Below are 21,313 nucleotides of genomic sequence, written 5' to 3' on the forward strand. Positions count from 1 at the left end.
TAGTGCTAATTTTAATCGGAGGGTGCATATAATAATATTTTTAAATAATAATAATGAAGCGCATCATTTCCAATAAAATAATTATACATCGAAATTTGTTTTAGAGATAATTAGCTCAAGGTTATGAGATTCGCATATAAATACTATAAATTGAAGAAAGAGGGGAAATAGCAGGTACCAAATTGTACTATAATATTAATAAGACATTCAGCTAGTTATAGATAGAAAATTACAAATTTGTGTCTAGATAGATTTCAAAGATATGACAATATTAAAGATCTGTGCTAATGTACTTAGAAGTTAAAATTTCACGTAGCGTCGACTAAGTTACACAGTTTTAAGCAAAATACAATGTAAAAGAATGAAATGTAGTACCTATATTAAATATTAGACGATTTTATTTATTTTACCCCGGTCCTTCAAATGCGTAAGTCTTACATTAAATTTGTTGTTCTTTCTTTTCTTTAATTTTATCTTTTAATACGTTATAAATGTTATAAATTATAATAATGCCTTATAAGTTTGAGGTTCAGTCTTCAAACACACAAACACGCTTATGAAAAACCGGGGTTAGATGAGATGAAGTACTTAGCGCCACTTGCACCATCCCACTAACCCGGGGTTAACTGGTTAAACCGTTAACCCAGTGTCAAATTGTACTGGTAACCATGGTAACTCCAGGTTTAACCGGTTAACCCCGGGTTAGTGAATGGTGCAAGTGGCCCTTAGATGCTTATGTTTAATGATTGCACAGCCCTAAGCATTTGGAAGTATATTCCGACAAGAAATTGTAGAAATTAATAAGTGGCAATATTGTAGTGTCGTCTCGTTTTTCTTAGATTGATTTGAAAGGTACTTACTACAATGTTGCCACTTTTTTATTTCTACAATTTCTTGTCGGACTGTAACAACGTCGAAATAACCGCAATAATGACATTAATTAGTGACATAGTGACATAACAGGCCATAAAACATTGTGTTAAGTACCTAAATATTGTTAATATTTTTTACATTAATACAAGCTGTGGTCTAGACATATCGTTGTTAGGTACAAAAAATGGCGGTAAAAGAAGGTTGGGACGTCAGATTGATCACCCATACAAATTATAAATGACCTAGTACCTAGTATTTTTCCGAAACGTGTATCGTGCCCTGTCTCAATTTATTAAATCATTAAATAATTTAAATTTAAATACTTGCAAAAAAACTAAATGAGATTACCTATGTACAAATCACAAAAAAACAATTTTACAAACAAATATGTACCTACCTACATACCTGAGAGTGACAGAAAAATTATCAATCCATGTTTCTGAACAAGTGTCAAGTTTTCTCAGTCATAAAGGTTTAACAGGTAGTATTTATTTTTATTGTGTTTGTTAAGTACTATCTCTAGCAAACATTGAGACGGGAAAAGATTATTAGACAAACTATATTTTAAGGTACCTATGTGATAGCATAATTGGCCGATTTAACAGTATTTTCGCTTCGACGTAACCTACCTTCTTATGTTTATTAAATGATTCCATATTTATTTAATAGTTTGATGCTCTGATAACATTTTTTAAAAATCTTGTATAAATATTTTAAAGAAATCTAGGTACTGTTAATAATTTATATACCTATACATACAATACATCTAAGTATAAATTATGTATTACCTAGGTACTTACTTTTGGGTTGACAACTATTTGTTTAAATTTTCAACAGTAACTTAACAAAATGTCTAATACATATAACTTGATATAACATTTGATACAAAATTTGTGTAATTTTTATTAAAATCCCTATCTAATTATATAATATTTGATCTTATTCTATCGCTTTTATACATTTTAGTTTAAATGCAATCTCACTAAATTATTACGATAGCGTATAAGAAAATGTTATAACTTTAACGATACTTAAAATAGGTACAAAAATCAATCTTAAAATTAATTAATTTCGTATCTAAATGGAAAACTTTGGAAGAAACGGGGTTTTGCCACTGGCTATGTGCATGCAATGGTTAAAGGACAAGACGGTTTTGCCCAAGCAGTGTCCAGACCAGACAATTTTTCGCAAAATCTAATTAAATTGTCAATTTAGTGTGGCGTGCTTTTCTACCAATCTTAAATTTCTTTGACTGCCGGTGTGGCCATGTAGCATGTTATGATAAAGCTACCATTGGTAGTAAATTAAATTTAAGTCTGGCTAGCTGTGCTATTAGAAAGAAACAAGAAAAAGACGCTAAATTAGAATATCAAAATCTTGGTGCGACGCGAGATCGTATTTTTTCAATGTCGTTAAGTATTGGAAATATTGTTGTTATTTGTAACTCAATAATATAAAAACATTCTACTAGGTACTAAAGACCACCGCAGAAAATTTAGGTTGCCTACAGATTAAAATATAGGTTGACAATTTCTAAGATACTTAACACTTTATCATTTTAAAGGATTTGGATTTAAATCCAAGTTTTACTGTGAGTAAGTTACCTTTTTTGTTTCTAAATGGTGCATTTTATTTAACCCTTTGAGGTTAAAAATCAGCCATCACATTCTTCGTACCCGTCAGCAAAGTGTTGTAGTTGTAGTAACTTATAATACAGTATAGCCAGATTGGTACGCGATATTGAACCATAAACGCTTTTGACCTTTTCATAAAGTTTAATTTAGCGTTTGGTACATGAACGGCGTCGCGTCAAAAAAAAAAGTTTTGCAGCGTTTAAAGTTAAACATTTATATGCGATTAAGGTGATAAATAGGTATGACAAGAGATGATTTGATTACCTATCTATGTGGACGACTTTCGGGTAAATTGATACAAATCTATGCACCTATTTATTTATATAGTTAGGTAAATACAAATTGGTTTACAAATCACATACAAATATTTATATTGCGTGGAATATATTCGAGGTCATGAGACTCTTGGAATACTTATTGAAATGTTTAACAAAAATTGTTTACAAGTAAAAGTAAAACTAGGAGCTATAAATGGATGTACTGTTTAAATGTTACATGAGATTTTTGTGCTAGTTTAAACTACCCCATTGATTTATTTGATTTACACACGGATCAATGACTTCTGATTCGAGTTGGCATGTGTATGATAGTTCAAATTATTGTACTGTGGAAACACTTAAAAGGGATATTGAACGCATTATTTATACCATATTAATGGGGTACATAATTTGGCAAGGTAATTCTTCAAGGTGTGTTACTCGGTGTTGTCTATGTTAACCTTTTGAACGCCAAATACGCCGTATCACGTCAACTGAAAATGCTCCATACGCCATAACGCCGCTGGAAGTATAATAAATATTCAAAATTACCTTGGCACGCTCTTATACTCTTAACAATAAAGTCGCTTCAAGATCATTTTGAACACCTGGCCCGCTTAGCAACTTCTGCTGCTGACTGTACCTGGGTAACATTTTAACTCGTCATTGGTGGACCGTATGTCAATTGCAATAAAGCATTGCTAGCATCAATCTATGCGTCCAAAGTCCAAAGTTAAAACGGCCGTTTTTGTTTTGAGTTCATAGATTGACGAATCCAGCAATATAGAAACTAGTTTGATGTATGTATTCAAAAAATTCAAAAGGTACTATACAAGATACAGTACGTAGCGGCCCCCTTTAAAAAAAATATATTTCGTTAAATTTAAATAATCACGAGCAGTGGCGCTAAAGTGTCCACGTTGATGGGCTCTTAACAGCTTAGAAGACAGTATTATATGAGGCGTTAAGGGATCAGGATATCCGTTTGACGCTTGATGCTCAAAGAGTTAACTTAGAATAAGAATACTGAGACGCACAAAGTAGTGCAGCCTTACGTTCTTAACACTTTCAGTGCCAAGCACCCCATCCAATACAAAATAAACAGAACAAGTGTGTTATTGGCAGTGAATGTGTTAAGCTATAGTTTGTCAAATTTTAGAACTTGACAATCTTTTTGCATTATATTTCACCACTTTGTTAGTGCCCCATAACACGAGCGCCTTTTCAACGCGCGTTAAAAAAGCGCTTGAATATGTCTGCACGCTAAATTCAATTTAATGACCAAGGCTTAAAGTCGAAAATCCAACACCGCTTGGTAAAAAGCGCCAACGCCATCGTGTGAATAAATACACATGTATCCATTTGTGTCATTCAAACCCTTTTTTAACGCGCGTTGTAAAAGCGCTCGTGCGAATGGGGCCTTAGTCGTAATATTCTTTAATACATATGCAAAAGCCGTGGCAATTAACCTAGAGCCTAACCCTCAACTTGGCGACATAGTCTGCGAGCCGACGACGCAAGTTGCCGCGTTATGACGCCTTGTGCTTCTTGCGCGCGTCGCGGCGGTGCTCGGTTGAAGAGTGGGGTTTCAGCTCGCGGCAGTCCAACTGGAAGTAATAAGTAATAGCTATGTAGTAAGTGGAAGGTTGTATTATTTGATATTTACCAGTCGCTTTTCGGTGAAGGAAAACATCGTGAGAAAAACAGAAATCAGAAATTATTTATTTGCATTGATACAGTATGGGGATGTTACAATATATAGTGTATCATGTACCTAGCTTGCATGCAAGCGTGCAAATTCATCATTATAATCATAAAAGTTTAAATAAATATAAAATGTCAAATTTAAATAATTGATTTTTTTTTACATAAACCGGACTAGTCCCAGTAAGGCCTAGTTGACCCTCTGGGTTTAAAGGTCAGATGGCAATCGCTTTCGTAAAAACTAGTGCCTACGCCAATTCATAGGATTAGTTGCCAAGCGGTGGCCCCCATGAGCCGTGGCAAAATGCCGGGACAACGCGAGGAAGATGATGATGATGCCTCGGCCACGTAACGCACGTCCCAAGAATGCAATTTGCACGTGTTGAATCTTTCTATGAAGAGGAAACTTTGGATAATAGCGGTAAACTTACCAAAATCTCATCGTCCGGGACCCTCGATAGCAGATCCAAAACCTCGTTGTTCGGTATCGTGTGTGGCCGGAGAATTTTGCGCGTGAATTTATTTATGCCTGTCGAAAGTGAAATATTTGTGATTACAGCTCGCTAATCCGACACTCACTCATCCGGAATCAGGATGAATTCGTTATCAACAATACAAAAAGCTATCATCGAAGAAAACAAGTAAGGCATCGTTCCATATTGTGGGATAAGGCAGGTACTTCGTCTTCGTAGCCCGCACTACACACTACCCGCATATATATTAGAATTCTGCGAACACCTGGATATTACGCCAAACATCTGTTTTATGCCTGTCCAGAGTATAGGCAAGCAAGGAGACTGATATTTACAATAAGATTAAGGGTCGATTGCACCAAACTGTTCGTATCGTTAAAAAGTTCGCAAAATGTGTATGTATGGAAAGTTTCATAGTAAAGCGGGGCGCGGCGGCTGACGTTGATCAGTCTGTCAAATTGTGGTTGGTGCCACTGGCCTTAAGCCTTTGAATGCCACGCCGTTTACCTATAGGTAGGTATACTTGGTCAACCAGATCTTGACAGTTGAAAAAGGCGGCAAATTTGAAAAATGTAGGCGCGAAGGTATATCGTTCCATAGAAAATTTGAATATCGCGCCTTTTTTTACTGACAAGATTTGGTTGACCAGCTATATATATTAGCTACCTACAACGCGCCGTAAACCTTATCACGCGACGGATTATATTATAGTAACCGCGGGGTCTGTAGCCGTTTTTAGCGTTAAACGGTACAAAACCGAATAAAACAGACGAACTTACCCCACGCCATGAGCAAGTATCGCAGCGGAATCACATAGAGGACCACCATCGCTCCAAACAGCATGATGATGGCAATGTAACTAAGATATGGCACCGTGAAGTTCGCTAAACTGAAAAGAATATTGAAAGGTGCAGTTCAAAGTATACCTTCATGCATTAAGATAAAGTTTACAATGACTCAATTAGTAAGTAAGCAAAGAGAGTGTCGCTTACGTAACGCTATTTTTCCAATACTTCTGAAAATGCTGAGAAAGCGATATTGGGTCTGGTAATGTTTCACGACTTGGTTAACAAATTGGCAGTATTTCTTGAACTTAACGGATTTGTTTGAGGCAGCCCTGCCATAAAAGGCAAAATCGTTACGTAAGCGACACTCTCGTGGAACGCCCCAACACCAACACCGCTTACTTTTTGACAGCTTCTCCTAATGAGGCGACGTAGCCGATCGCATTCTGCACAGTTTGCGTCACCTCCTGTATCGCTTGCAGTCTCTCTTTTAGAGATTTCTTCTCCTCCTGCAGGAAACATCACAAGATTAATCCCTTGTGCTGACCATGAGCTCAGCAGTGTATGAACACTAAAAGAAGTAGGTAAAGTAATAAATAAAGTAGAGTTAGAACCACAGAACAAGTAGAATGGCGTTGCGAGCAGGGTACGTGTCGCCGCCGGTTATGAGCAAACGCTCGCATGCTAGTACTCGCCTGCGCTGACCGAAAAACGTAAACATGCCTTTTGCGCCACAATAACGTTCAGATTAAGAAGCCAGACATCAGTCATCAAATCTGTCTAAAGGAGGCGTATCCATTCACCAGGCACACAAGTTTTTACTACTACCGTTGCGCGAGAAATGTGGAAATGTGGAGAGGAACGAGCGGCGACACCGGTTCCGATACTAACTGCGCGCGATAGCCGTTCTAACCTCTTTAATATGTTCTATGGTTAGAACTGAGGATATCAGCAGATCGCTATAGGAATAGGAATTCTAGTCTATACTTTTGATAAGTACTGGTGATTCCGTTAATACTTATCCAGTCTCATTTATAGATCCAACAAAAGAGCAAAGTTTTTTGCTGCGAGTGCTGATTTTGTCCGAGTGCTTTGGAATCTTGAGCGTAGCGAGGGTGTCTAAAGCACGAGTTGCAAAAGCAGTTCTACTGACAAACGTATAAATGATGGGAAGAATACCTTATCCACCTCCTCTTCGTCATCTTCCTCGGCGAGCAGGTCTTCATCGTCCACTGGCTGTAACAGTGGATTTCCCCCTGGTTTGGAAAAAAGTTTCAGTTGACTATAATTACCTTTGGTATCATTTAAAAAGCAAAATTTTATTTGTGGCGTTCCACGACAAAAGAAACCTTATGGCGGTTAATGCTTAAGTACGCTCTTATTAACGTCGCTCCAATACTAATGCTACTCGTAGTAAGCGCTAACCGCCATAAGGTGCCTTTACTCGTGCAACTCGTTACATTTTGTTAAAGCACCCTTGTTTATTTCGTTGGATTAATTTGGTCAGTAGGTAGTATTAATTTTGTTATTGGCAACCTTTGCTAATTTAACCCCGTTAAAATGTTTAAATTAAGTTTTGTATAGGATTAGTAGTTTTGGATAGGTATTAGGAAAGCACCGCAAATACGCCTGTAACCCTTTGAACGCAACGCCTACAATGAATGACGGCCACAACCTTATGAATTAAGGTTAACATAAAACCGTAACCGTAACCGTGTGCGTTTTTGGACGTATTTGGCGATCAAAGGGTTAAGATCGATTTTACCCTAAAACAGATAATTCAAAAATGCCCCGCAGGTTAATTTATAAACCTTGATAGAGGACTTACTTATTCTTGGCAAATACGGCTTAAACGCTTGGAATATTCGGGTTTCTTCGTATTCAACTAAAAATAACAATAAAACAAACTAAAATAATTGAAAAAAAATATGCACACAAAAATATAAATTATCTAACGGCCTCTCCGAACGTTACCGATAATCGCATGCGATTTGCAATAAATTGCGGCATTTAGTTGACCTATTGAATTCGTTCCTCCTACTCTATAATAATCGCATGCCATTTGTCGCAACGTCTGTAGAAGCCTAAAGCACACTCGTGCGAATCGCAGCGCGTAGCCGCGAACGCAGTGTGGAATCGATTTTCGCAAACACCGAAATCGACTCTCGACTCCACACTCGCGTTCGCGGCTTCGCGCCGCGATTCACTCACTCTAGTCTAGTCTGGAGGGGGCTTTAAGTGAAAGAAAAGGACCAATTAATAATACCTATAACTACCTATCGTAAAAAATAAAATCAAAATTATTATGGAGGTAGCCTAATAATTTGTTAGGTCATTCCAATGTTAAGTTAATGTTATATCCCACACTATTAAAATGATCGTTTGATAATAAATTAGTTAGAATTTAAAGTTAAACAAGCACAGCGTCAGATGCCTGATATCGCCGCGAGTGCCACGCCGATCCTCCGTCATAATAAATGAAAATAATAGCACGAATCTTACCCGTGAGCCTGTAAATGAGCCAGTTCCTGGTCAAGAAGACAAGGATGAGGAATGGCAGCATCCACATCTCGTAGTAGTAGCAGAAGGCGAGCCACACCAGCAGCCCGAAGAACGAGCGCACGCGGGACTCCCATTCAAAACAGTCTCTAAAATCAACAAGGATAAGAAATAAAATATACTGGCACATTTGACATAAAGTAGGTACATAAAATAACTTTTTTACACTGCTCGGAAATGTGACAATAGATGGTCTAAATCTTGACTAGAATGTAGCGTCTCCTGACTGCTCGGCCCTCAAACTTGTTCCTTTCTCAAACTCTATTGGTCACTTTCTATCGTCTTCAACAAAGTACTATTAACATAGAAAAAACAGACATGACAAAACATCGTGGCATTCACATCTTCATCAGCACATCAGCAGTTCCATACATATATATCTCGAATCATGAGGTTACTTCGTGATCTTGAAGTTGGTTAAAAATGAGGACATGCAGACATGACAATAAATAGAAGATCTCAATGCCTTGTAATAAGGCTTAAAACAGGTACTCACTGTAAAATCTTCCCAATCTCTATAAACCACATGATGATGGCCTTCAGTCTCATGACGTTCCGGATGAACAGTTGCCGCTTGAACTTGGCCTCCTGGTGCATGTACTTCGGTTCTTTTGGGTTTACCACTCTAATCGCGGCTTTCAACTGAAAGAAAACAACATAACTAACTAGGTAGGTAGGTAGGTATAACTAGGGGTCAGATTTTTGTAGGTTGTTTTTGACAGTATTCATGTAAGAATTAAGAGACCACCGCTTTTTATTGATGCTATCGAAACCACAGAACAAGTATCGAAACCACAGAACAAGTAATATTGAAACATTAACTTTGAAGTTAATATTGTGTGTCAGTTGACTGACACACAATATCTAAGTTGCATGTTAAGCCTTTACTTCGCTCTTGGGACAAGTGCAGTTGGCTGCAGTGATAGTGACCCCCCTGCATAAGTTTGTTTCTAGAGAGTGCACTTATCTCTGCAGCTGACTGTATGTAATCCTCTTAACGTTATACGAACTGCGACTTTCCACATGACACTTCTACTCATTCCCACCTGGTTCCATATCACAGTCATCTCCAGCAGTATCTGCGGATAGTTCCCCTTCGCTCTCATCCTCATCTTCTTATCCTTCAGGGCATACCACCGCTTTTCCCCGTTCCTGATGCTGAGCAGCGGCACCGCCAGCTTTCCCAGGAACTCCACCTTGTGGTCGTGGTCTTCGTCGTATACTGTTAGCTCGAGGATTGAGCTTATGTCCTTCACTGTGCTGGAAAGGAATTGTGGACTTAATTTTGAGGTTGGAGTAAATTTCGTTCAGGTTAAGTTTTTGCCAACTTTTTGCCAACAATCTGCACTCGTTGCATGGCGCAGCGCAGTCACTGAAAACTTTTCTCAATACCTAAGGCAATTATATTCCGTATAGGTCGGCAGCTGGGAGTTCTCCACCTCCATGACAAAGGGAGTCGGACTTATCCTGAGCAGCGATAAGATTCCTCAGCAGCGAAGAGAAAGAGTAAGGTTTAATAACAAACAACTCACAAAGTAAAGATCTTCATCCAGTTAGGCGCGAGCGTCTTGTACTCCGTATGAGTCTGTAGCCGAGAGTTACCCAGCTCCAGCACACAGAAGGGGTCGGATTTGCCCCCCAAGTCGGCCGCTGCCAGGCCTTTCGCACCGTACACCTTAACGCAGAGCCAGCCGACGCCGCTCGACTGCTCGTTCAGGTAGTACCATGTCTAGAAATGAGGTTATTTGTAAGAAACCTAGGTACAGTAGGCACATGCGTATTGTGGTTGCGTTTTGCGTGATTATTAGTCTGTCAAGCCAAGTGGGCTGCATACATCCCCATACGAAATGTTTTAATTTCCTCCAAGCAAAATACTTCAATCAGACGCCCATGCTGCGTGCATGCTGCTGTCTGTTTGAAGACTAAAATTCAAGATTAAAAAATATTGAAAATATCTCTTTATTATGTTTGTGTGTAACCCATATGTGGGGCACGGACTTGTTGAATTTACGAGTATGTTGTCCTGCATTATTGTAGGCGCATTATCTGACTCATATTTCTATTCTGAATCAACCTAGACCTTTTTCAAATACAAATACAAATACAAATACAAATGCTTTATTCGTCGATCATAGGTGTACACAACATGATATTGCATATGATGGTAAAAAATAAAAATTGTTCCACTATGTCGTACCCTAGGGCATACGAAATTACGTTTGATTGCTAATAGCAATTAGCATGCACCATGCACTAAATTAAGATTTACAGGCAGTGTGTATGTCAAACAATAAATTAAGTAAAATGTCCAATAATATCAATTAAGAATAGTAGAAAAATATTATCATTATACATATCACATTTTCAATTTAATAATAATTATATTATAATCAGTAAAGGTTGTCCATGAGAAATTCATTACAGGAGTAGAAAGCCTTCCTAACCAAAAATTCTTTTACAGATTTTTTAAATATATTTATGTCACACACTTTCCTTATATCTTCAGGTAATTTGTTATAAACTCTAGGAGCCATACCAAGAACGCTTTTTGACAAGAGAGCAGTTTTCGATGGATGTGCACAGACCATGTGTTGCAGACGTTGACTATTAAGACATCGAAATATATCTGGATGTTTCTTCACAAAAATTACTAGTTCATAGATGTACATACAAGGAAAAGTTAATATTTTTAAATTTATGAAATATGGCTTACATGATACTGTGGTCAGTAGATGATGAGTCGCTCTAAGGCATTTTTTCTGAGCTTTGAAAGCCAAGTACCAATCAGTCGAATTCCCCCAGAAAATGATGCCATATCGGAGACTAGAAGATACATATGCATGATAAGCGGTTAACACAACAGATTGGCTAGCTACTTTATTTAGCATATATAGTGCATAGGAGTAACGACTTAACTTTTTACATACATTATCAATCTGACCTTTCCAATTCATGTTGCTGTCTAAAACTAGTCCTAAAAATGTTGTGTTATAGACTTCTACAAGTTGTTGCCCCTTATATTTGACATCTAAATCTTCCAGTTCGTTCTTCCTTTGTCTAAAATTCATTATTTTCGTTTTTTCAATATTTATTTTTAGATTATTTTCATTAAGCCACTTTACAATACATTCCAAAGCATTACTCATTTCGAAATTTATATCAATGTCACAATTATTCAAACTTGTACCAGTGAAAATAGCGGTGCTATCATCCGCAAAGAGAACCATTGGATAGTTAGTAATTTTGGGAAGGTCATTTATATAGATAATAAAGAGCAGGGGCCCTAAAATGCTTCCTTGCGGCACCCCATAAAAAGATTCTCTCATATCCGACGAATATGTGACTTCTGTTTTTGTTTCATAACATAGCTTCGTTATTACTGTATACTGCTTCCTATCACTAATATAAGACTCAATTAGGTTTAGTACGTTGCCTCTAATACCATATGTTCTTAGCTTATTTATTAAGATCTTGGGATGCACGCAGTCAAACGCTTTCGTTAAGTCCATATACATTGCTGTTACGGGTATTCGTTTGTCCATGCTAACTACAACTTTTGACACCAGTTCATATATCGCTTCGTCAATGGACCGATTTTTACGAAAGCCTTTTTGTTCTGAAGCAAGTAATCCTTTTGTTTCAAAATAGTTGTAAATATTTGAATAAATCACCTTCTCAAAAATTTTAGATATAATTGATAGCAAGGCTATTGGTCTATAATTGCCCAAATCATTTTTGTCACCTTTTTTGTATAGTGGGACTACTTTAGTTATTTTTAATTTATCAGGAAAAACTCCATTTACTATGCATAGATTCATTAAATGACTGATAACTGGTGCCACTATATGACCAACGCTTTTCAGAATTTTAGTATCAATGTCATCGTAGCCAGTGCTTCTCGTATTTTTTAATGAATTGATTATTCTAAGGATGTCAATTGAAATCACCGGCGGCATAAATAATGAATTTGATAAGTTATTAGAAATTAAATTATTTGAATTGATATGTGAATTACTATTATTAGCTATATCATTAATTGAATCTATACAAAAATTATTAAAGGCATTTGCTATTTCTCTTGGATGATTCAAAACTTTTCCTTTGTCATTTATACTTGTAATACATTCTGCCGGAAATATTGCTTTATTGTTATTTATTACATCCCATGTTGCTTTAACCTTATTCTGTGAATTATTTACAAAATTATCATTTTGAGATTTTTGCGTAAGTTTAATAATATTCTTTAATCTATTTGAATATGTCTTAAATGCTATTTTATCTTCATCTTTCAAAGTCAATCTATATGTCCAAAGCATTTCTCTTCGGCGCTTACAACATTTGCGTATACCTTTGCTGATCCATTTCGGTTTCTTTGTTTTTGTAATTTTAATTCTTTTCAAGGGAAAACACAGATCGTAAAACAATTTAAAATCATCCATAAAGTTATCAAAGGCATTGTTTACATCGTCCGAATTGAATACTTCACTAAAAGTAAGGTTTCGTATACAGTCAATGAATTTTTGTATATTTTCGCTACTATAATCTCTGCGATAGACATACCAATATTGAAGGAGGCAGGTTTTTTTTATTGGGCAGTTTGCCAACTGTGCAGTATGGTCAGACATACCAAGATCAAGCACTTCATAAGTACTACCACGGATGTTGTGTATTACATTGTCTATACAGGTATTACTACTTAATCTTGTTGGTTTGCTAATTCCAAATTTAAGATTATAGCTCGCAATAAGATTTTTAAATTCTAAAGAAGCTGTTGTATCTTTCAGCAGATCTATATTAAAGTCTCCACAAAGTATGATTTTGTTGTTCTTAAAACATATATCATTCAAAATATAGCTCAATTTATCAAAGAACAAATTAATAGATGACATATTTGTCTTTGGAACTCTGTAAATGCAAATTACAATTATTTTTAGGTCTACCATTTGGATTGCCGATATTTCGATAGAATTCTGAATGCTTTGTTCCATAATCTCATTAATTATCTTAAACTTATAAATATCACGTATCAGTATGCATGATCCCCCATTTCTATTAGTCCTTGAATAATGAGCCGCTAGCACATAGTTTGGTATCTTTAAATGTACTTCATCTCCAGTCTTCATGTTATGTTCAGTAATGCACACAATGTCGATTAGTTTTTCAAAATCAATAACATCTTGCAAATGAAGATATAGCATATCAGCCTTGTTGAGCAGTCCATTTATATTCTGATGCATTACCGTTATGTTAGTACAGAAAGTCGTCAATGGAGCTTGATCGATTTTATTATAACTTTGTTTAGGGACGAAAAAAAACATCTTTTATTGGATCTCCTTCCATTGTGGTATTTGTGGTGTTATCAATAATTTTCTTGATATTGCCAAAAATATTCCGTATTCCGGAGTTTTTTATTTTTCCTGTATAGGAAGAGAACATATCCAGAGACAGCTTCAGATTAGAATCAAAATAAAGAGCGTAATTGTGGGTCTGCAGATCTAAGTTGAGTAGGGTATTGAAAAGTTCTACTCTGCAATTGTATACCTGAGCTCCACAGATGTAGGTCGGTACACATAAAATTACGTTTGTATGCTTGATTTCTTCAAGAGTTGCCTTAATGTATTGCACAAGACTTATATAATCATTTGTTCTTTTAAAATCACTTTCACCTATAAGGATGATGCAATAGTCATCAAATGTGAAATCTTGTAACTGATTATTTATATTCCCTAAGAGCTGACGTATTCCTCCGCCAGGCACCAAATAATGGCATATGGCCGACTTCTCATAGCAGTCTTCTACGATTTGAAGAATTTTGTTGTCTTTATTCGAGCTAATTATGGCGATCTTGTTTCGTTTAATTATTGGTGTTTGATCTGGTTTGATGCTTATTTCGTTTTTATTTTGTACTAATGTTTTTCCTGCTTGTGTCTCGTTGTTATGTGTTGATTCCTTGATCTGATCAAATTTACTATTCATTTTGATATGATCTATTTCGGCTGGTTTAAGTTGCTTTGGAGTTGCTTCTGAAATTGCCGGTGAAACACTCTGGGGAGTGTCATCATCACTATCAAGAAAGTTTATTGATTTTGTTCTATTCATAATTGTCTTAATAGGGGTGAGTTTTCTTATTGGTCCATTTTGTGTCAGTAACTTTTTGTATATTTCAACCTTCTTTTGCTGCTCCATGAGTTTTTTCTGTAAGGTACCTATTTCGCAGTTGAGGCGATCAATCTCTTCATGGGCACTTTCCAGTTGAGATGAAAGATTGGTAATTTCAGCGTTTAATTCAGGGTCCTCGTCATCGCCTACAATATTTGGCAAACTATGTGACGTATCATTTAACAAAGTGTCCGTCTCAAGAAATTCAGTTTCAGAGTCAGTATCTAGGATGGTTTCTTCTGACGTATGATCGAATTGGCCAGGGTGTTCTCCTCTAATTGTGATATTATCTCTTTCAAGGGCATCTAGGATGGGCTTAAAACTTTCAACAGAAGGGTTTGAAGAAGATGATGATGGATATATTATTGAAGAACTTTTGCTTTGGGTGTTTTTCGTAGTGGGTGATAGCTTTACAGTCTCAGAGCTACGTAGCTTAGATTGTGCATTATTATCTTTGCACTTATAACAAGTCCATACATTTTTATCATCCTTGGTCATACTCTGGAATTTTTTAAATGTAGTTTTTCCACAAATAAGATCATAAGTTTTACTGCATGCGTGACACTTTAAATACTCTTTAGTTTTTAATTCATTTTGGCAGTTAGTGCATTTTAGTTTTGGAGTCATTTTTGTTTTTAGTATAGAATTTGCTTTAAAGCAACGTCTGTAATGTTGTAGTTACTGACAGCTAGCTCCGTAAACTCTTATTGATTTCCGAACGCACCCTTCAAGGCAAGTGTCAAAGTACTCAATGTCAGGTGTCAGTGTCAAATGACTACAGCTGATGATATGCAAATTACCTCTTATTTTGGGATGTTTTTTCCTAAATTTAGACTGTTAATTCAAAATATTCATGTGTGAGTGTATTTACAAATGAACAGTTATTCTTCGTAGATAGTTTTGAAGTCGATATTGTGAATTTTCGGCTCACCTAAGCGTGTTTGAAATGTTTTCTTCTAAATACGGCGATTCTGCAGTTGGTTTTTGTAAACTTTGTCCACTTCCAGTAAGTTTTTACATCTTAAATTCATTATTTATAAGCAGCTTATCGATACCGTTGTGTTACTTCGGCACACGCACACACACACACCTTGACAAGGTAATATTGACACCGCTACCGAAATAGCCTCTTTGGCATCATCTGATAAAAAGAAAACGTGATGAATAGCCGTTTATTTCGCCATCAATGAAAATAAAACATAGATCATTGACCATTAATCTTTTTAATGGGTTTGTCAATCGTTTTAACGGTTGATTGATAGTGATTGTGTTTCAAAGAAACTGATAGATAGTTATTGACACACCTACCTGTTACTGAAATATTATACGTAGGTAGTTTTATAAGGTAGTCGAACTAGGATCCCCAATAGCTCATCATGTTAGTTTGTCTATGTACCTGATATGTATATCTGTCTGTTTACTGGTACGAACATTAAACATACAGTAAGTAAAAATAAACTTAAAAAAAAGTTGTGTGTGTGTGACACTAGCTAACACAGACAATTTTCAGATTAATATTTGGCCTGGGTGTCCCGGGACCCAGGGTCAGAAACATTAATAGTATTGAATTCAATGTACCTATATATTGAACTATGAACTGCGGGCTCAGCACGGATCCATTTTTATCCACTATCACTAAGCCCGTCACTTTCGCACTTACATACTTGTTAGAACGTGACAGGCATGGTGATAAATGATAAAAATGCGACCGTGCTACTAGGGCTGAATAGCCATTTCTAGTTAGGTACCTATTTACAAATGTTTACTAATAACAAAATGGCTTCGTCCTCTGGAAAGTAGGGGTAGTAGTAAGACTTACGTATCTCTTCTCAATAATCTCAATATCTCTCGGGTTCTCCTTGTAACTAGTTAGGTCTGTGATGGTCTCACTCTGCGTGGTCCCACTGATAGTAAGCAGCAAGAAGATCTGTCCGTTCCCGTCTTCTAGGTCTTGCCACATACTGTGTGTCTTCTCGCGTTCCAGGCGGGACAGGTCTATTGAACACCTAAAAAAAAATGTAATTTACTTAAGGTAATGTAACATACCAATGTAAGTAGTTATTAACAGCCTAAATTTCAAATTAATGACGTCAAAATGTCAATGATAATAAACTACATAAATAAAACTTTTGTCTCAAATATGCACGGCCCTGTAAGTCCGTTCCTTAAAACACGACTCTAACCAAAGCATCATTCAGCACGGCGAGTAGGGCTGTCTGTATTTGAATTTTGTAAAACATTACAGTAGGAGGCCCATACATACTATACTGTTTAGGGGGCTTAAACCACGTTAAAGACAAAAGAGGTATTCTGACGGCGAGAATTAATTCATCCTTGTCTTCCCATTACAATACGAAATTTATCTTTCTTTCAACTTGCGGGGAACGACGTATCATTTAGGTACCAAAAGAGGGATAAAATAAAATATCTCACGGTTACGTTGTTTGTTTATTGTATTACGCACAACGTATGCCGCCCGAGGGGATAGCCAAACAATGCACTATTGTTGTCCTAATCTGCATGATTTCCAGAATTAATTAACTATGACCTACCTACCTATTTAGGTATTTTATCACATGGAAAGGCTCTCGATACATGATTGGAATTGTGATTATAATAACTTAATAACAAAACTTCCGTGAGACATAGCTATGATAGACATAAGACATAATATTCAATATATTAAAACGCGGACTGCGTCGCTCTCGCTCCGCCTACTCGTGCTCCCGTTGAAGCTACTCTATATGGAGCAAACATGTCGATCAATCTTCGATTTACAATATGTGAATGACTCGTTTTAATATACCTATTTAATATGAAACTGGTATTTGTTGGTTTTCCTCAAAATGATTCCTCGAAAAAATTACTGATAAATATCCCCATATTAACTTACCAGAAACTCATAGCATACTCGATGGGATCTAAACTGTATTCCCCGTGTTGATTGCCACGACGTCTTTTTCAAACTGTATTAATCAGAAAGGGACGTATATAGTTTATCTCCTTGCGAGATACTGTCGCGGCACTCCTAGCTTAGCCAATTGGACGTTTTGGGTTGAATAGGTATATGATGATAACCTACCTTCCTAGGAAGTCGTCCTTGGTCTGTTTGTCCTTGTCCCACACGGTGACTTCTAGTATCTGCTCCTGATCGTCGTAGAGATGCAGGTCGAACTGCTCCAACCACGACGGATGTAAGGACTTCCATACAACCTTGCTTTTGTATTTCTCGTTACCTAACCTGCAACCATAAAAATATACAGATGTAGTGCATAATTATTTTCCACCGTATATTTACAGAAACGCAGTCTCGGTACAAAAATTACTGAAGTTGACTGAAATTGCATGACAAATACGTACGTTTCCGATAAAATACGATAGAAAACAATTATGCACTACCTACATCTGTTAGTATGTTCATATTCAAATAAGGAGGTATTGGCTTCTACTAGTATGGTGACCCACTTATACGGATTTGAGCCTTCTTAAGCCTTTCATTCACTTCGCTGTTCTGTTTTTAACTTTTTATTAATGCTTTACATAAATTTACAACGAGAGTCGCTAGACCGCGTGTCCATGTGCATGACCGGGGACGTTTTTGGCTTCCACAAGCATGATGCCCACTGAGCTCCAGATCCGTGCTTTAAGCCTCCTGTTCACATCGTCATTGTTTCCTTTCGTAATGCTTGACCTAAATTTACAATAAGGGTCACTAGACCGCGTGTCCATGTCCATGGCCGGGAGGTTCTTGGCTTCCACCAGCACGATGGTGACCACCGAGCTCCAGATCTCAGCCTTAAGCCTTTTGTTCACATCGTTCTTGTGTCCTTTAGTAATGCTTAGGTACCTAAATTTACAATAAAAGTCGCTAGACCTCGTGTCCATGTCCATGGCCGGGAAGTGCTTGGCTTCCACCAGCACGATGGTGACCACCGAGCTCCAGATCTCAGCCTTAAGCCTTTTGTTCACATCGTTCTTGTGTCCTTTAGTAATGCTTAGGTACCTAAATTTACAATAAAAGTCGCTAGACCTCGTGTCCATGTCCATGGCCGTGAGGTTCTTGGCTTCCACCAGCACGATGGTGACCACCGAGCTCCAGATCTCAGTCTTAAGCCTTTTGTTCACCTCGTTCTTGTTTCCTTTAGTAATGCTTACCTAAATTTACAATAAGGGTCACTAGACCGCGTGTCCATGTCCATGGCCGGGAGATTCTTGGCTTCCACCAGCACGATGGTGACCACCGAGCTCCAGATCTGAGCCTTAAGCCTTTTGTTCACGTCGCTCAGTCGCGTGTTCTTTAATAGATACTGGAAACAAAAAAAAAACATATCAATCTTAAATCTTAATCAGGTCAATGAAATGTTTTAGCAGTTGCTGGTTGGACTCTTTTGTTAATGTTGTTGCGTTTTTAATTTAGACCGAATAAGTTCCGGGGAAAATACACTCAATACGAATGAAAACGTGTCCTTGTTGGGATATTTCAGTATTAAATAATGAGCCGTTTCCATTATCCTTGTGTTTAACATAAAACTAATATTAAAATAATTCGGTAGCGTTAGCCAAGTAGTTACAGGAAGTTACGTTATGTCGGATTAGTAAAACCACAAAAACAGGATAAAATTAAAAATGTCAATAAGTCATCATTTACAACAGTAAAAATTACACAAGTTAATTGTTGTTAGTAACCTATATTTATTTACATATAACATATATTTTACTACTAAACTTTGTCATATTATTAAAACCATAAAATTAACACTTTTTACCTCGTATTAGTACCAATGCAGTGTAAAAAAAAAGCAAAAAAATTAAGGATAACTACATGCCATGAACATCCCTTAATTCGAATGTCAATTTTAGCATCTCAAAACTTTACCGATTTTGTGACTGATTTGAGCAATATATGACTCATCGTTGTTATCATCAACACAATGTATCAACCAAACCAACTTAAATACATGACATGGGCCATACGTTCAGTTACTTCTAGTCGCTCATACGACCTTTAAACTTTTATGTTGTCGTTGCCCCACCCCGTCATTTTATTACTGCCTAAGTAAAGCAATAACATATGGCATAAAACAGAGAGAGATTTACCGTAAAGACATAATTACCCTTGCCAGGAAAAGCTGTATAAGTATGGTAAACTACCCAATGATTGGCCTTTTGAAGTTCTGTAATTGACTCCAAATTCGCCGGAGAGTCACCACTTTTGCCTTTGTACTTACCTATAAGGTTTAATGGACCAATCATGAGATAGCGGCCGACATTATAGTCTGTTTTTTTGCTCGTCTCGTAGGATTACAATTATTTCTACCTGTCTGACCCACAACGGCCATATTTTTAACCCTTAACTGTATACAACCGCATCCATAAGTGATTAGTGATTACGTCAAATTAGCAGTGTGGAATGGTTGCTTAAAACATATTTATTCATGCATAATGTTAGTACTGTACATATATTGCACGAACCATGCGTGTTAGTAGGTACCTACAGTCAGCAGCGGAAGTTGCTAAGCGAGCAAAGTGTTCAAAATGATTTTGACATGACTTTATTGTTAAGAGAATAAGGGCGATTGTGCACTACAATGAATTTTACTGTGCTATGTGTGTATGATTGACTTGTGCACTTGTCCGTCTTTTTACTCGCAGGTGCGGCGCAGTGGCATGAAAAAAACGGATGATTGGCTTGTGCACTTGTCCGTCTTTTTACTAAAAGAGAGGTAGCCCGCTCCCGCCCGGCCAAGTCATGAATAATACTAATTCCAGACGCAGTGCACAAGCATAAACACGTTTTTCATAGCTGTCATCTCAGACCGGAAAAAGTAAAATGTCGGACGGTAAAATTACGTCTACATAGTGCACAAGCTAATATATACATTTAATGGCGTGCCATATCGGACCGTAAAAACTCGGACTACCGGACAGTAAAATTTATTGTAGTGCACAATCGCCCTAAGAGCGCGTCAAGGTAATTTTCAACAGTGGAACACCACGCCCGCTTAGCAACTTCTGCTGCTGACTGTACTACCATCAAACCTCGCTGCACTGTCAATCATCCTTGCTTTCACCGAAAACCGCTAACTCCTTACCTAGCCTCAAAATTTATTTTAAATTAAAAACTCTAGCATGATAAGGCGGAAAAGGCACCTAAATCATCTCTCCATGAAAAAGGTTGCTGGGAGCTCTCGCTATTTCCGCAACCTCACGGGAACCCCAAGCAGACGTCCAGGTCCGCAGTTTACTCAGAGATGACCCAGAATATTCCAGGCGGCCTAGCCAAGGTGACAATCGCTTGCGATTCGCCATCGAATCGCTTTGGGTATCTCTATCACTCTTCCATATTAGTGTGTCAGTTGTTACGGAGCGTTAGCGATTGGCATGTTGTCTACGGGGCCAGGTCTTTTAGGATTATCCACAATATCCATGCATGTTAATACCACCCACTCCCACAGTCCGCAGTACCCTATGCAGCCTGTCGCCCTTCTCCTTCAGCCGAGGGAACCGGTTGCCGAGCCTCTCGATCAGCTCCGTGCAGGTGCTGAAGGCAGGTGGAAGTTCCAGGCGGTTCTGCAGCTCTAGAGATGCGCCGGGTAGGCTCCCGGAGCGCGGGCGGGGTCCTGGTCTGAGAATAAGATTCATTATTCAACATTAATGTGTAAATAGGACACAGAATACTTATTAACTTCGTGTACAAATGCAACGGCAAGATTCGGAAACTGCAGTACTTTGGTCATGTATTACGAAATGACAAATACCACCTCCTCCAGCTGATATACAGAGGAAAATCTAAGGCAAACGAAAACGTGGAAGAAGACGTTCCTCGTGGGCCTCGTGGCTCAAAAACCTCAGGTTAGTTCAAGATGTGC

General features: G+C 37.5%; 1 protein-coding gene across 3 annotated transcripts in view; it reads right to left on the minus strand.

Moving 5' to 3' along the window:
- Positions 1 to 4,191: 4,191 nt before the first annotated feature.
- Positions 4,192 to 21,313, minus strand: part of LOC134660668 (multiple C2 and transmembrane domain-containing protein-like) — a 46,907-nt gene continuing 29,785 nt past the window's right edge. Inside the window, exons 2-15 of one of the 3 annotated variants that reach the window (XM_063516447.1) lie at positions 20,910 to 21,069; positions 18,600 to 18,751; positions 17,527 to 17,685; positions 16,264 to 16,450; positions 9,818 to 10,014; positions 9,332 to 9,545; positions 8,782 to 8,927; positions 8,229 to 8,374; positions 7,555 to 7,611; positions 6,906 to 6,982; positions 6,129 to 6,235; positions 5,721 to 5,830; positions 4,900 to 4,997; positions 4,192 to 4,371 (exon numbers count right to left, since the gene is read on the minus strand). In XM_063516447.1, coding sequence (XP_063372517.1) covers positions 4,294 to 4,371; positions 4,900 to 4,997; positions 5,721 to 5,830; positions 6,129 to 6,235; positions 6,906 to 6,982; positions 7,555 to 7,611; positions 8,229 to 8,374; positions 8,782 to 8,927; positions 9,332 to 9,545; positions 9,818 to 10,014; positions 16,264 to 16,450; positions 17,527 to 17,685; positions 18,600 to 18,751; positions 20,910 to 21,069 — 1,888 coding nt within the window. In that variant the 3' untranslated portion in view covers positions 4,192 to 4,293. The remainder of the gene's footprint in view (positions 4,372 to 4,899; positions 4,998 to 5,720; positions 5,831 to 6,128; positions 6,236 to 6,905; positions 6,983 to 7,554; positions 7,612 to 8,228; positions 8,375 to 8,781; positions 8,928 to 9,331; positions 9,546 to 9,817; positions 10,015 to 16,263; positions 16,451 to 17,526; positions 17,686 to 18,599; positions 18,752 to 20,909; positions 21,070 to 21,313) is intronic. The other 2 variants (XM_063516462.1, XM_063516455.1) reach the window with 2 other exon arrangements.

The sequence above is a fragment of the Cydia amplana genome, chromosome 2 (assembly GCF_948474715.1).
Source record: "Cydia amplana chromosome 2, ilCydAmpl1.1, whole genome shotgun sequence".
Taxonomy (NCBI): Eukaryota; Metazoa; Arthropoda; class Insecta; order Lepidoptera; family Tortricidae; genus Cydia; species Cydia amplana.